The sequence below is a fragment of the Coregonus lavaretus genome (genome assembly GCF_964263955.1).
Source record: "Coregonus lavaretus genome assembly, chromosome: 13".
Lineage (NCBI taxonomy): Eukaryota > Metazoa > Chordata > Actinopteri > Salmoniformes > Salmonidae > Coregonus > Coregonus lavaretus.
The window spans coordinates 32377900-32395019 of NC_140000.1; the positions used below are offsets into that span (position 1 = coordinate 32377900).

General features: G+C 41.5%; 1 protein-coding gene across 1 annotated transcript in view; it reads left to right on the top strand.

Moving 5' to 3' along the window:
* LOC311140018 (melanin-concentrating hormone receptor 2-like) overlaps positions 1–11158 on the top strand; it is a gene marked incomplete at both ends in the record, with an annotated part of 42757 nt that extends 31599 nt beyond the window's left edge. Inside the window, 3 exons of the mRNA XM_084174992.1 lie at positions 8858–9052; positions 10184–10303; positions 10828–11158. Coding sequence (XP_084031118.1) covers positions 8858–9052; positions 10184–10303; positions 10828–11158 — 646 coding nt within the window. The remainder of the gene's footprint in view (positions 1–8857; positions 9053–10183; positions 10304–10827) is intronic.
* Positions 11159–17120: the final 5962 nt, after the last annotated feature.

The following is a 17120-nucleotide window of genomic DNA, read 5'->3' on the forward strand; positions in this document are numbered from 1 at the left end:
AGTTCAAACAGGTGCCATTAATACAGGTAACGAGTGGAGGACAGAGGAGCCTCTTAAAGAAGAAGTTACAGGTCTGTGAGAGCCAGAAATCTTGCTTGTTTGTAGGTGACCAAATACTTATTTTCCACCATAATTTGCAAATAAATTCATAAAAAATCCTACAATGTGATTTTCTGGATTTTTTTTCTTCTCAATTTGTCTGTCATAGTTGACGTGTACCTATGATGAAAATTACAGGCCTCTCTCATCTTTTTAAGTGGGAGAACTTGCACAATTGTTGGCTGACTAAATACTTTTTTCCCCCACTGTAAGTATTTGATCACCTACCAACCAGTAAGAATTCCGGCTCTCACAGACCTGTTAGTTTTTCTTTAAGAAGCCCTCCTGTTCTCCACTCATTACATTCAAAGTGGTCGTATGTTTCATGAGCTGAAATAAAAAATCCCAGACATTTTTCTCAAACATTTTGTGCACACATTTGTTTACATCCCTGTTAGTGAGCATTTCTCCTTTGCCAAGATAATCCATCCACCTGACAGGTGTGGCATTTCAAGAAGCTTATTAAACAAACCGCATGATCATTGAACAGATGCTCCTTGTGCTGGGGACAGAAAAAGGCCACTTTAAAATGTGCAGTTTTGTCACACAACACAATGCCACAAATTTCGAGGGAGTGCGCAATTGGCATACTGTCTGCAGGAATGTCCACCAGAGCTGTTAATTTATCTACCTTAAGCCGCCTCCAATGTTGTTTTAGAGAATTCGGCCTCACAACCGCAGACCACGTGTAACCACGCCAGCCCCGGACCTCCACATCCAGCTTCTTCACCTGCAGGATCGTCTGAGTGGGGGTGGAGGCGGTGCTGAGGAGTATTTCTGTCTCTAATAAGCCATTTTGTGGAGAAAAACTAATTCTGATTGGCTGGGCCTGGCTCCCCAGTGGGTGGGCCTGGCTTCCAAGTGGGTGGGCCCATGCCCTCCAAGGTCCACCCATGGCTGCACCTCTGCCCAGTCATGTGAAATCCATAGATTAGGGCCTAATTAATTTATTTCAATTGATTGATTTCCTTATATGAACTTTAACTCAGTAAAATATTAGAAATTGTTGCATGTAGCGTTTATATTTTTGTTCAGTATTTTTGCAATATTAAAGCTCATCAAGGGGGCAATGCCCACCTCTCTGACGGGCCGCTTGTCCACGAGCTCTTTGATTTCTTCCTCTCCCTTGCTGTCTATCCTGCTCCATGTTGAAAGAAATTGCAAGTGTTCACACATACCCTTAAATATGGTAACCAATTGTGGTTACCACTATTTGAAATCAATTAGCAATAACGAGTAGTCAATACATATGGTTATCATGTATCATACTTGTAATTTAGATGTTTATACTTTACAAACAAACACACATTTCATTTCTGCAGGTCTCAAAGTCCATGTATAGTAGACAAACCAGTTTAAAATCTATAGGTTTACCAAAAGGTTAAGTGATTTACCATTAAGCGCATTTGGATCAAGTGATGGTCAAATGTATTCAAACAAATGAGAAGAGAATCATATGAAAAGTATTGTGAGCATGGCATTGTGAAAGGTAATGACTTTATATGAAAGGTATTTCTAGATGAAACACTGATTAGGTTTGGTGAAAAAGTTACTGTGTGATTTTGTGTGTTGTACTTAGTCAATTGAAAATGTGCTTAAAGTTTTGAAAAAACAGCCTTTTTGATGATCTGTTTAGATTTTTATACTAAGAGTTGTGACATTTTACCACATACTTGTGAAAATAGTACCAAAGCGATAAAAAAACTGTAAATAGTCATGTCTGTTCTATTATCTATACTTCTATGATTTCAATAGGTTTCCTATGGAAGATTGAAAGTATAATTTAAAACGAGATATTCCCATTCAAGTCAACATTCTCTGATGAGTGGACTTCCAACAATCTTTGTGGTGCCATTTGAAAGTTGAAATTTAATTTATATTCCCATTATAGCAGTGGTGGGTATTCATGGAGCCAAGGGAAGCCATGCTTCCCCAAAACATTGACCAAAAAACATATATAAAATAATGTATCTTTCATCTCTCTGTGTTTCGTAATTTTCCTTCAATTCGCAAGAGGCTGAATGTATCTCACCGGAGAAAGCATCCAAACAAGCGAAACAGCATCCCTCAGTCTCTGTATGTGTAGCCCATATATCTGATGTTGTCTGGTCAAAAAGAGTATGACATTATTACCCCCGTAGCATTGAATGCAAGGGAAGCCAGCGAGCATTTGGCCTCCCTTGATAAAAAAGTATCAAATAATAGCCAGTCAGCAGCTCAACTGTGAATGGTCCTGGGGCACCAAAAAAAAGTGTCAAGGGAAGCCATTTTGTTTTTGGCTTCACACCAATCACATCACATTGAGAGCAAAATGTGCATCTCGTTGTGTTGTTGTCCTCCGGTGGCTAGGTAGCTAGCTAAACTTGGCCCTTTCCTAAATTAGATTTTGACTTTTTTTTGACTTAATTCTCCGTACTGGCCAATGATTATAACGGTGATTCTGATCCAACCTGAGAGGATGGAAGATCAATATGTAGCTAGTTGTAGTAGGCTAATGTTAACTAGCTGGCTCATCGTTGCCAATGAAAGGAAGTTAGGCTAGTGAGCAAGAATTTTAGCCAGGTAGCCTATGACAACAAAAACTAAAAACGTACTGTATGACGGAGTCATAGAACGTTCGTAAACATGAAAGAGAGGAGGATGACATTGGCGTAGGGTGAGTCAACGTTTTTTTCTACTTGAATGCGTGCACACACACACAGAAATCAGAACCATGGATAGCCAAATCATATTTAGCTTACATTGATTGGACTAAATTGTTTTTGGTATCTTTTAGTTGTCACAGTATTAGACTATGTATAGGTGATTTGATTATGTTGAAATGGTACTGGAATAGTGGAGGCAGCTCCTGTTTTCTTTGCGACTTGCTGTAGGTCATGTAACTCTGGTTCTAAATCAATAGTTGTTTACTAATCCAAAAATGTTGGAAACATTAACTTGCTTGACCATGCTGTAGGTCATGTAACTGTTTGTTACATGTAATATGGTTTGTGGATTTTACCGGACAGAGGTTGCTCTCTGGTTTTGTGATGAAACAAAGGTGTGGTTTAATTTTTCTGCCACTGTGTCTTCTTATTGTTTCGGCCTTAGGCCTATATGTCACGGTCACAAGGCATATGAACTAACAGGTTATGGGGCAAACAACACAATTATCACAACACATGTAATATGGCTTTTTGGGGGGCTTGGCTTCTCCAGTGCTAAAAATAAATAAAAAGTATTATTAGAAAATAGTTTGCCAACCCTGTTTGTAAGCTTTTAAATGATATCAATCTCAACCGTTTATCTTTTCCAGTGATGAAGACATGGATATCTCATGGTATGGTAGGGTATGCAAAATAGGGTACCTTTGAGCACCTTTATCTCTTGAATGTTTTGGCATTCAGGTCCAAAAAGAAACTTTCTGAACAATTCAACAATGGGTAAATATATATGAAAGGTTTTGTTCAAATCAAAAGGGGTGCTGTCAAAACGTTTTTGAATTCAAATGGATTTACCCATCAGCCAGGCTAACACTCCGCTGTTGTGCATTTAGTACAGTATTGTCCCTAACATTTCCTTTCACAGGGGTTGCGGTATGAACGTTCTGTATGTTAACATTGTGCATTCACCATACACTCTACACTCCATGATGTCTGTGATTACATTCCTATTTATACTTCCATAGAAAACTGAAGTACGTACTCAATAATGTCCTTTAGTGTTGCAAATTGCTGTTACACTTTCTATACTTTATTTACCATCCAATCCAGGGCCATTTCTAGACGTTCTACTCTGGTTTTGTTAAATTCACTCTTATACAAATACATTGATTGCGTACAAAGCGCCAGACAAGTCCCACTAAAAACATGCAAAATGTTTCAAAGGAGGTACCATAACTTGGAGGGAAAATAAATTTCCCTCAAATTCTTTAAAGTGATATCTGGCTCAGATTAGGAACAACTAACTGATTTAACTGATTTGTGGAAGTTTAATAATTTGTGGGTTTTCTTTACCCTGAATGCCCTGTTTCTAGTGATATACAGATGGTGTCGTGGCCTCAGTATAATTGATGAGCGTAGCGGACTCCATGTCAGTGTCCCCTGGGTATTAAAGATATGCCAGTTGGATGCCGAACTCACTGACAATCATCTCTAGCTATCTGTTCTGCTCTTGAAGAGTGTGCTTATGCGCTCATGATCAAAGGTACCTTTCCATTCATTCTAAGCCAGTAGAAGATGAAAACTCAATCGTCTCGCCCGCAATCTCTACACACTCTCACTCTCACTTTACAGTCTCATCTGCACTGTATTACAGATAGTAACATAGTGACCCTACCTGACTTTGTATAGATGGGTTAGCTGACAACGTCACGAAAACAATGTGCACCCTTCAATGGGGCAGAAGTCTGTAAGTTGTTGTGATTCTGGATGGCCAAATGGCTAGCAACAATTACAAAAAACTGCCATGTGGGGAATCATAAGTGTCTCGTTTCAGCTACTGTAGTTTCATCTTGTTCTTGACACTGTCTTGTTTTGAGGTGTTTGATTGATTTCATGTCAATGCTAATATGGCTAAAATTAGCTAGCTAGCTAACCAACAACTTTAATGATGTATTTGAGAGACAACAAGTGCTCATTGTGCAAATGTATTATGTTTTCAATCAACTTTGGTGACTAAATATCATTTACATGTTGTCAACATTCTAAAGCCAACCCTGTCTGTTTTGCCCCACAGTTACGCACGCATCGGTTTTGTTGCTAAACAATCAACCATTCTATAGATTGTGTTGTCAGCCTATGTCTGCAAGGATATAAATTAGGTAATTTAATGGGAATGTATGTTTGTGGCATATAGTCGCAGTGACATATAGGGTCAGTTTTGCACTCCTATGATAATGCAATTGGAAGAGGAACTCATACATTCAGAGGACAGCTGTTGTAGCCTATAGATAATTAAATCAGCATATTTCTATAAATGATGCACCACTGACATACATGAAGACCATGCTCTTGTGCTGCTGCTGCTGTTCTTGTTATCTGAATATTGTGTAATACAGCTTGCTTATTAAGACAATTCATATTAGGGGGACTGAGATTGATTTTGAGGTTGGTCTGATTGACAAGAGCATTGATAAACTTACTGGTCTTCCTGGTTTCAAGTGCTGATGCAGATTTATCATGGGACCAGATCTAAATTCACCGTATTGTTATTCACTTAGTATACGTGTAAATGAATGAGGACTCATTTAAACTAAACCTGCAGGCAATTAAATCCCATTCTGTTACCCTTGAAGGTCTGAATCCTGGGTCCAGTATTCAATCATGTATCCTCTAATTACAGTGGGGAAAAAAAGTATTTAGTCAGCCACCAATTGTGCAAGTTCTCCCACTTAAAAAGATGAGAGAGGCCTGTAATTTTCATCATAGGTACACGTCAACTATGACAGACAAAATGAGGAAAAAAAATCCAGAAAATCACATTGTAGGATTTTTAATGAATTTATTTGCAAATTATGGTGGAAAATAAGTATTTGGTCAATAACAAAAGTTTCTCAATACTTTGTTATATACCCTTTGTTGGCAATGACACAGGTCAAACGTTTTCTGTAAGTCTTCACAAGGTTTTCACACACTGTTGCTGGTATTTTGGCCCATTCCTCCATGCAGATCTCCTCTAGAGCAGTGATGTTTTGGGGCTGTCGCTGGGCAACACGGACTTTCAACTCCCTCCAAAGATTTTCTATGGGGTTGAGATCTGGAGACTGGCTAGGCCACTCCAGGACCTTGAAATGCTTCTTACGAAGCCACTCCTTCGTTGCCCGGGCGGTGTGTTTGGGATCATTGTCATGCTGAAAGACCCAGCCACGTTTCATCTTCAATGCCCTTGCTGATGGAAGGAGGTTTTCACTCAAAATCTCACAATACATGGCCCCAATCATTCTTTCCTTTACACGGATCAGTCGTCCTGGTCCCTTTGCAGAAAAACAGCCCCAAAGCATGATGTTTCCACCCACATGCTTCACAGTAGGTATGGTGTTCTTTGGATGCAACTCAGCATTCTTTGTCCTCCAAACACGACGAGTGGAGTTTTTACCAAAAAGTTCTATTTTGGTTTCATCTGACCATATGACATTCTCCAAATCCTCTTCTGGATCATCCAAATGCACTCTAGCAAACTTCAGATGGGGCTGGACATGTACTGTCTTAAGCAGGGGGACAAGTCTCGCACTGCAGGATTTGAGTCCCTGGCGGCGTAGTGTGTTACTGATGGTAGGCTTTGTTACTTTGGTCCCAGCTCTCTGCAGGTCATTCACTAGGTCCCCCCGTGTGGTTCTGGGATTTTTGCTCACCGTTCTTGTGATCATTTTGACCCCACGGGGTGAGATCCTGCATGGAGCCCCAGATCGAGGGAGATTATCAGTGGTCTTGTATGTCTTCCATTTCCTAATAATTGCTCCCACAGTTGATTTCTTCAAACCAAGCTGCTTACCTGTTGCAGATTCAGTCTTCCCAGCCTGGTGCAGGTCTACAATTTTGTTTCTGGTGTCCTTTGACAGCTCTTTGGTCTTGGCCATAGTGGAGTTTGGAGTGTGACTGTTTGAGGTTGTGGACAGGTGTCTTTTATACTGATAACAAGTTCAAACAGGTGCCATTAATACAGGTAACGAGTGGAGGACAGAGGAGCCTCTTAAAGAAGAAGTTACAGGTCTGTGAGAGCCAGAAATCTTGATTGTTTGTAGGTGACCAAATACTTATTTTCCACCATAATTTGCAAATAAATTAATTAAAAATCCTACAATGTGATTTTCTGGATTTTCTTTTCTCAATTTGTCTGTCATAGTTGACGTGTACCTATGATGAAAATTACAGGCCTCTCTCATCTTTTTAAGTGGGAGAACATGCACAATTGGTGGCTGACTAAATACTTTTTTCCCCACTGTATATGGGTAACACAGAGAGGCATTTTTCTGTGTGTGAGTGAGAATAATATTTAAAAGAAACAGGATAATGTGGTATAATACACTGCTCAAACAAATTAAGGGAACACTAAAATAGCACATCCTAGATCTGAATGAATGAAATAATCTTAATCAATACTTTTTTCTTTACATAGTTGAATATGCTGACAACAAAATCACACAAAAATTATCAATGGAAATCAAATTTAGCAACCCATGGAGGTCTGGATTTGGAGTCACACTCAAAATTAAAGTGGAAAACCACACTACAGGCTGATCCAACTTTGATGTAATGTCCTTAAAACAAGTCAAAATGAGGCTCAGTAGTGTGTGTGGCCTCCACATGCCTGTATGACCTCCCTACAACGCCTGGGCATGCTCCTGATGAGGTGGCGGATGGTCTCCTGAGGGATCTCCTCCCAGACCTGGACTAAAGCATCCGCCAACTCCTGGACAGTCTGTGGTGCAACATGGCGTTGGTGGATGGAGCGAGACATGATGTCCCAGATGTGCTCAATTGGATTCAGGTCTGGGGAACGGGCGGGCCAGTCCATAGCATCAATGCCTTCCTCTTGCAGGAACTGCTGACACACTCCAGCCACATGAGGTCTAGCATTGTCTTGCATTAGGAGGAACCCAGGGCCAACCGCACCAGCATATGGTCTCACAAGGGGTCTGAGGATCTCATCTCGGTACCTAATGGCAGTCAGGCTACCTTTGGCGAGCATATGGAGGGCTGTGTGGCCCCCCAAAGAAATGCCACCCCACACCATGACTGACCCACCGCCAAATCGGTCATGCTGGAGGATGTTGCAGGCAGCAGAACGTTCTCCACGGCGTCTCCAGACTCTGTCACGTCTGTCACATGTGCTCAGTGTGAACCTGCTTTCATCTGTGAAGAGCACAGGGCGCCAGTGGCGAATTTGCCAATCTTGGTGTTCTCTGGCAAATGCCAAACGTCCTGCACGGTGTTGGGCTGTAAGCACAACCCCCACCTGTGGACGTCGGGCCCTCATACCACCCTCATGGAGTTTGTTTCTGACCGTTTGAGCAGACACCTGCTGGAGGTCATTTTGCAGGGCTCTGGCAGTGCGCCTCCTGCTCCTCCTTGCACAAAGGCGGAGGTAGCGGTCCTGCTGCTGGGTTGTTGCCCTCCTACGGCCTCCTCCACGTCTCCTGATGTACTGGCCTGTCTCCTGGTAGCGCCTCCATGCTCTGGACACTACGCTGACAGACACAGCAAACCTTCTTGCCACAGCTCGCATTGATGTGCCATCCTGGATGAGCTGCACTACCTGAGCCACTTGTGTGGGTTGTAGACTCCGTCTCATGCTACCACTAGAGTGAAAACACCGCCAGCATTCAAAAGTGACCAAAACATCAGCCAGTAAGCATAGGAACTGAGAAGTGGTCTGTGGTCACCACCTGCAGAACCACTCCTTTATTGGGGGTGTCTTGCTAATTGCCTATAATTTCCACCTGTTGTCTATTCCATTTGCACAACAGCATGTGAAATGTATTGTCAATCAGTGGACAGTTTGATTTCACAGAAGTGTGATTGACTTGGAGTTACATTGTGTTGTTTAAGTGTACCCTTTATTTTTTTGAGCAGTGTACATAGTAATCTACTCCGACTCACAGATAATACATCCCTGTTGTCATGTCATTTCCCTAACAACTCATGTCACATCCTCTTGGTGCTCTTTTTGCATTTTAATTAGTTTTCCTGGTTCACAGACAACCATAGTTTTGTCAGATTTCCACTTAAAACGGTTTAATTGGTCAGTTCCTCACATTGACCTATCAACTGTCTCATAGGTACCTGGCGGTGGTGCACCCGTTCCGTCTGATGACCCTCCGAACCCGCTCTAAGACCATCTGGATCAACCTGTTTGTGTGGGTGGTGTCATTTGTCATGGTCCTTCCCGTCTGGGTCCACTCCAAAGTCATTCGCTTCCCTGATGGACTGGAGAGCTGCTCCATGAACCTGGTCACTCCCAAAGAGGTGCTCTGGTAAGGTCACAACCCTGACATAACATCAAATCAACATCGAATTTTGGTGGATATTTAATTGAGTTGACTAATGTGATTTCAACATAGGGTAAACCATTCCATGAAATCATGTTGTTGGTTTGCACACTTCAGTGTTGAAAGAAATACGAAATATTATGTTAATAGAACTTGGAGTCAATGTATTTTTGTCTGGTGGGGTCAGAGGTCAGATGAGTCATGCTGGTCTATATCATGATCCTCTGCTCCAATGCCTTATTTAACCACCCCTCCCCCCAACCAGCTTTATAAATAGGAACGCAATCACAGACTATGGGCTACATCAGGTCAGCCATTGAAGTCTAAAACTTTCCATACTAATGAGAAGACAAACCATACACATGTTATTGGCTGGGGAATTTACTGGACTCCTGCAGAAACTGCTCATAGAAATCCAAAAGTCAATTTAATTGGTAAAGAGGCCTTTTAGGGTATCAGGCAGAAAAACCACCGGAGGAACCTGATCTCAGAAATAGAGCCGCTTTCAAGCATAGTATTACTCAGTGGTAGAACATTAACACCTGCTACTTGAGTGCTTCGTTACTCACACCCTTCACTGTAATTACTGTAATCCTGGAGACTGAATAACACTGTGAATACACTTTTAACAGTGTGAAAAAGTGTTTAGCTACAGTTCCTACATTCTATCTAATGATCAAATGTATTCATAGAAGTGGGACATCCCACTGGGCACAGATGTCAGTTCAACGTCTAATTTTGATTGACATTTGGTTTAGTTGTCAACTAACGTGAATTCAACGTGAAATCTACAAACAATTTTACCATGTCATTGGATTTAGGTTAAAAGTTGGGTGAAAAAAATATGAAATGCCCTTACGTTGAGGACTTTTTGCAAATCCAATTAGTTTTCCACGTTGATTCAGCATTCATCACATAGATTGTTTGGGTTGAAATTATATGGGAACAACATTGATTCAACCAGTTTTTGCCCAGTTGGATGGTACTGTAGCTACTGCAAGCTGATACACATTCTCTCTCGCTCTCTCTCGCTCTCTCTCTCTCTCTCTCTCTCTCTCTCTCTCTCTCTCTCTCTCTCTCTCTCTCTCTCTCTCTCTCTCTCTCTCTCTCTCTCAGGTACACCCTCTATCAGACCATCACATCTTTCTTTCTGCCCCTGCCCCTTATCCTCACCTGTTACATGCTGATCCTGTGCTATACCTGGAGGATGTACCTGAAGAACAAGAGGGAATGGCGGTGAGTCATCCTCGCTGGTAGCTGCCCAGCGGGCACAATGGCGTGCATAGAGCAAGGCTGAATAACGTCATACCCTGGGCAGGGCGAGATCATATGGTATCTCTAGTGGCAGAGCGTGTGGTCGTGGTCATCAACCGTGACAGAGGCTGATAGTTAAATATAGACACAGAGACACACAGAGGTACTAGATACAGTAAATGTGAGGCACTAGAAATAGAGATGCCCACAGGTATGAAATTACAGGTTTTGGTGGGTGTTCTAAAAAGAAATGACATTAAAACAGTTCTATGCTGGAGAAAATTAAGAAACCATGACCTCCACTCAGTAATCTAGTCATTAGCTCTTTCTCTCTCTCTGTCAGTAGAAATTGAGCCTGAGGACAAGGTTATCCACTCAGTAAACCAAAATTATAGAAAGAATAATATCTTAACTGATGCAGGTGGGAACTTCTTTATTTATGCTTCCGTGCTGGTCATTATTGTCACTAACCCCTGCCCCTGGTTCCTCTCCTCTCCCCTCCTCAGCTTCAGTGCTAACAACCAATCCCGGGTGCGAGCCATCCGCCTCACCAAGATGGTTCTGGTCCTAGTGGCAGTTTTCCTGTTGAGCGTAGGGCCCTACCACATGCTCCAGCTGGTCAACTTAACAGTGCGGCAGCCCACGCTAGCCTACTACACCTGCTACTACCTGTCAGTGTGCCTCAGCTACGCCGCCAGCAGCATTAACCCTTTCATCTACATCCTGCTCAGCGGACACTTCTGTCGCCGGCTCACTTACCGCAAGCCTGCTAGCAGGCCTAGTGTTGAGAGGGAGCCTAGTGGGCCCCAGGTCCGTACACCACACTCCAGCTTCTGACAGTCTTGTCCTCAAAGCAGGCACACACGCACGCACACACATGGATGCATGCATCCACACACACGCGTGCACCCACACACATACACACACCACCACAGCATAATAATATAATAATAATATGCCATTTAGCAGACGCTTTTATCCAAAGCGACTTACAGTCATGTGCGCATACATTTTTACGTATGGGTGGTCCCGGGGATCGAACCCACTACCCTGGCGTTACAAGCGCCATGCTCTACCAATTGAGCTACAGAGGACCACATATCCCCAGCACACTGCCTGGGGCATTATCTATGGTAGGAGCATTACCTTTTGGTCAAGGATTGCTTTAATTGACATTGTGGATTGACTTACACCTCAACAAGATCGGACAGTGTTATTATTTATTATCTATTATGTTTTTCAAACGGACTGTACGGTAACACACTGTAGTTATTATATTGTAAAGTAATTATGTTCAAATGAGTAGTTCCTGCTGTTAAGGAAAATACATATATTGCTAATGGATCAGTCTCATGGGTGGTTAGCATAACACACTTGGGGTTATTGCCTGTTGTTAGGACATTTTTGTGTTGCCAGCTTGTGAAGATACTGTACTTGTATTCAGAATATGGTTCAGATTTCTCATGGTGGCAAGGCTCCATCCAGAGGTAGATTGGGATATTGCAAGGATTGATCCACGATCATTTTGGGTTTACCGTAATTCGGCTGACATTACTTTCACGGTGTATTTTATTGTATAGCTAAAACACAAATTACAAATTGTATGTGTTTGCCATTAACACATAGTTTGGTATTTGTTTTCAACCTATAGTTAGTGTTGCTATATCATTAATTGGTGCATTGATTGTGATGTGTGGGACTTTGCACACACATAAACATCTGTTCTACTTTACTGTCTCTACCGCTAACAGTGCTGAGACTGCTGGGTGAATAAACATTTATTACCGTTAGACTGAATGCTAAACAGTAGACTGGAATCACTGGGATCGGTCCATGGTGTTTTGGATTGTCTGGTGTTAACTGGGCTGGACTGGGAACTGGCCCCAGGATGTAACGGTATTACCATTCAACAGTCCGACTGACCACTGGCCACAGACACACAGACGTGGGGCATCTAATCAAACCCATCATCCTTACCCTCACCCAGCCTGTGATCAATAAAAAGCCTATAGCAAACCAGATCAGACAGATAACCACAGCGTCACACCCCCGGCAAGGCTAAGGGGAGACTACAGTGCAACCCCTCCCCCCTATCTCTCTCTCTCTCTCTCTCTCTCTCTCTCGTTCTCTCTCGCTATGGTAATCCCGCTCTGTTTTCACTCCAAAACTGCCTCAGGCATAGAAGTGCTTTGACATACAGTGGGGGAAAAAAAGTATTTAGTCAGCCACCAATTGTGCAAGTTCTCCCACTTAAAAAGATGAGAGAGGCCTGTAATTTTCATCATAGGTACACGTCAACTATGACAGACAAAATGAGAAAAATGAATCCAGAAAATCACATTGTAGGGTTTTTTATGAATTTATTTGCAAATTATGGTGGAAAATAAGTATTTGGTCAATAACAAAAGTTTCTCAATACTTTGTTATATACCCTTTGTTGGCAATGACACAGGTCAACCGTTTTCTGTAAGTCTTCACAAGGTTTTCACACACTGTTGCTGGTATTTTGGCCCATTCCTCCATGCAGATCTCCTCTAGAGCAGTGATGTTTTGGGGCTGTCGCTGGGCAACACGGACTTTCAACTCCCTCCAAAGATTTTCTATGGGGTTGAGGTCTGGAGACTGGCTAGGCCACTCCAGAACCTTGAAATGCTTCTTACGAAGCCACTCCTTCGTTGCCCGGGAGGTGTGTTTGGGATCATTGTCATGCTGAAAGACCCAGCCACGTTTCATCTTCAATGCCCTTGCTGATGGAAGGAGGTTTTCACTCAAAATCTCACGATACATGGCCCCATTCATTCTTTCCTTTACACGGATCAGTCGTCCTGGTCCCTTTGCAGAAAAACAGCCCCAAAGCATGATGTTTCCACCCCCATGGTTCACAGTAGGTATGGTGTTCTTTGGATGCAACTCAGCATTCTTTGTCCTCCAAACACGACGAGTTGAGTTTTTACCAAAAAGTTCTATTTTGGTTTCATCTGACCATATGACATTCTCCCAATCCTCTTCTGGATCATCCAAATGCACTCTAGCAAACTTCAGACGGGCCTGGACATGTACTGGCTTAAGCAGGGGGACACGTCTTGCACTGCAGGATATGAGTCCCTGGCGGCGTAGTGTGTTACTGATGGTAGGCTTTGTTACTTTGGTCCCAGCTCTCTGCAGGTCATTCACTAGGTCCCCCCGTGTGGTTCTGGGATTTTTGCTCACCGTTCTTGTGATAATTTTGACCCCACGGGGTGAGATCTTGCGTGGAGCCCCAGATCGAGGGAGATTATCAGTGGTCTTGTATGTCTTCCATTTCCTAATAATTGCTCCCACAGTTGATTTCTTCAAACCAAGCTGCTTACCTATTGCAGATTCAGTCTTCCCAGCCTGGTACAGGTCTACAATTTTGTTTCTGGTGTCCTTTGACAGCTCTTTGGTCTTGGCCATAGTGGAGTTTGGAGTGTGACTGTTTGAGGTTGTGGACAGGTGTCTTTTATACTGATAACAAGTTCAAACAGGTGCCATTAATACAGGTAACGAGTGGAGGACAGAGGAGCCTCTTAAAGAAGAAGTTACAGGTCTGTGAGAGCCAGAAATCTTGCTTGTTTGTAGGTGACCAAATACTTATTTTCCACCATAATATGCAAATAAATTCATTAAAAATCCTACAATGTGATTCTCTGGAGAAAAAAAATTCTCAATTTGTCTGTCATAGTTGACGTGTACCTATGATGAAAATTACAGGCCTCTCTCATCTTTTTAAGTGAGAGAACTTGCACAATTGGTGGCTGACTAAATACTTTTTTTCCCCACTGTATTGATCAATATGTCTCAATGTCAACCTACTCCTGTTGTCTCCATGGTTTCCAATTAGTCACTTATTGGATTGGTTGTGCTCAACATACTAAATCCCATTGTGTTATTGGTCGACCATGGATTTATTTGTATGTTATCAGTACCAGTGTACCTAATTTATTAACATTAACTCTCCGCAATATGGATGGTGTTAAGAGATAGATGGGAGGTGTTGAATGGAGCTGAAGGATGGGACTAATAATAACTAACAACAACTAATAACAACAAGATAACTAATGTAAAGCATTCTGTGTCCATAATAATTATATAGGTTATATGTTGAGAGCTTTTGTGAAAGAGCACAGTTAATTGAGGTAATATGTACACGTCACTTTAACTCTACCCACATGTACATATTACCTCAATTACCTCGACTAGCCGGTGCCCCCGCACATTGACTCTGCACCGGTACCCCCTGTATATAGCCTCCCTACTGTTATTTTATTTTACTGCTGCTCTTTAGTTATTTGCTTTTATTTTTTACTTAACACTTTTTTTTTTTTACTTTTAAAAATGCATTGTTGGTTAAGGGCTTGTAAGTAAGCATTGTCTACACCTGTTGTATTCGGCGCATGTGGCAAATAAAATTTGATTTGATTATAAATATATGGCATATAGAAGCAAACTTGATGGACATCATGAAAATGATCGGAGAGGTTGAGGGTAGAGGAAGTTCAGGAGTAAAAACAAACAAAATATAATAATTGTAAAATTGACTGTGTCCATAAAATGTATATAGTATGTATAAACTGGAAGTGGAGGCCTAAGCGTTGTTGTTCACTAGTTTACTCCAATTAGGGAAGGGGTGGTGGGGTTGGAAAGTAATAAAGGGAAATATATTTTTTTAAAGTATATGTATTTATATGTATGTATGTATGTATGTATGTATATATATATATATTTATTTGCGAGATAAAAAAAAAACATATGGGTGATTGGAAGTGATGCAGACAATTACATTGATGGAAGTTACAATCTATCTGCAATATTAATGCTGATCTACCCCCCAAAAATAAAACAATAAAAATAAAATAAATAAACTCTCCACCCACACCTCCTCCAATAACATCGAATTAACAAATCGACTAATATACCAATGTAATATAATTATATTTTCTTCCTACTCTCTCTCTATACTTTCTTCAACTGTTACTTCAAAAATATTCCCTTCCCATACACCTGCCTATTTAATCTCTATCTCTATGTAAACCTCAACCCTCTTCTTTCCCCTCTGTGCCTCAACCCCATTACCTCTTCCCCTTTCTCCATCTCTCCCTATACACCTTGTCTCTGCACTTAGGCACCTTGCTGGTCAAATTGAGGGTCTGTGTGTTTTAAAAGGGTTGTAGTCCACAACGTGGACGACAGCATTTAAAAGAGATGACACACTCCAGATAATTATTTTTGTTACATTATGTTTTATTTTATTTTATACTTTATTTTGGAAATGACACAAGTCACCTTGCTGGTTCCAGTCAGTCTTCCAGTCTGGGGGAGACAGAGAGACAGACCGCTGTAACCTGACTTTGTTTGACCTTGTTTACCCCATCATGTGACACCAGGACCTTGTCAGTGGCACTGGCACCCCTGAGGCCCTGCAGCCTAGAGTCTGTCTGTCCCAAGACTGTCTGCCATAGTGAACCCAGACACCCTCTCCTCTCCTCTAACCCATCCCACCCTGCTCACCCTATCCCTGTCTAGTGTCTGTCTACCCCCACCATCCAAAGGTACCACAGATAAGGATACCGAGATAAAGATACAGATAAGGAGGGAGAGGTAGTCCCCTGTAGCTCAGTTGGTAGAGCATGGCGCTTGCAACGCCAGGGTTGTGGGATCGTTTCCCTCGGGGGGCCAGTATGAAAATGTATGCATTCACTAACTGTAAGTTGCTCTGGATAAGAGCGTCTGCTAAATTACTCAAATGCAAATGAAAATAATAATGTATTCATGTAACTGAAAAGAATAGAACACACATTGAGAGGTACAGGGTCACACACAGAGCAGCACAACTGCATGTAGAGTTGGAGCTCTTTCACTTGGTTTAGGAAAAAATAGTGTTGCATTTGTCTGGATAATAAAATGTGTCCTGAATGTGTACAAAAAAAATAATCAAGACAGTCCGTAACATTGTAGGAGTCTGACGCCATTGTTTAAAGCCGGTATTGTTGTTTTCTTGGTAAGGCTTTTGAGAAAAACATTTATTACAGTTTGTAATTAGAAAATATGTCTTATTTTGATGTCTTGTTTTTTAAAATATAATAATGTATCAATAACATGTGACCTTGATGTTTGTATTTTAGTGAGAGAGGAACAGAATAATAGAATCCCTATTAAAACTATTTTATTTTAGCATTATTAAAAAAACAGCAGAGGGCACCCTTTTCCAATGTTCCTCAAAACAGTAGTGTTTCCCAACTGTTGGGAGGTCACGACTGGTTTGACTTGTTCTCTCTACTTGCCTCACAAGGCATCCAAATGTCAATAAGTTAGAACATATTTTTTTGTGTACACATATCTTTTTTGTACAGTAAACCATACATTTAATCAGAATTTGATTATTTATTTAATTCTTCCCCACACATTTTAAACGAAGACCAGGGGATTAGGCCTATAATACACTTAAATGAAGACACTGACTTGAATCAGTCAAATGAGAATGATACAATGACAAAATGAAATAGAGCAAATGAGTTGAAGTGAATTACAGTATAGGTTCTCTATAGATACAACACAGTGGTGTCAGTTGTCACTTGTTTTGTAGTCACTGGCCACCTCATTGACCACCTACAGCACGGATAGGCAACCCTGTTCCTGGAGTACCGCAGGATTTTGTTCCAACTAGGCACCACACCTGACCAACGTGTGCATAGCCAAGTTATCGTTACTCATTGTGTATTTATTCCTTTATGTTTATGTTATTTTCTTTTCTATTATTTCTCATTTATTTTTTTGCATA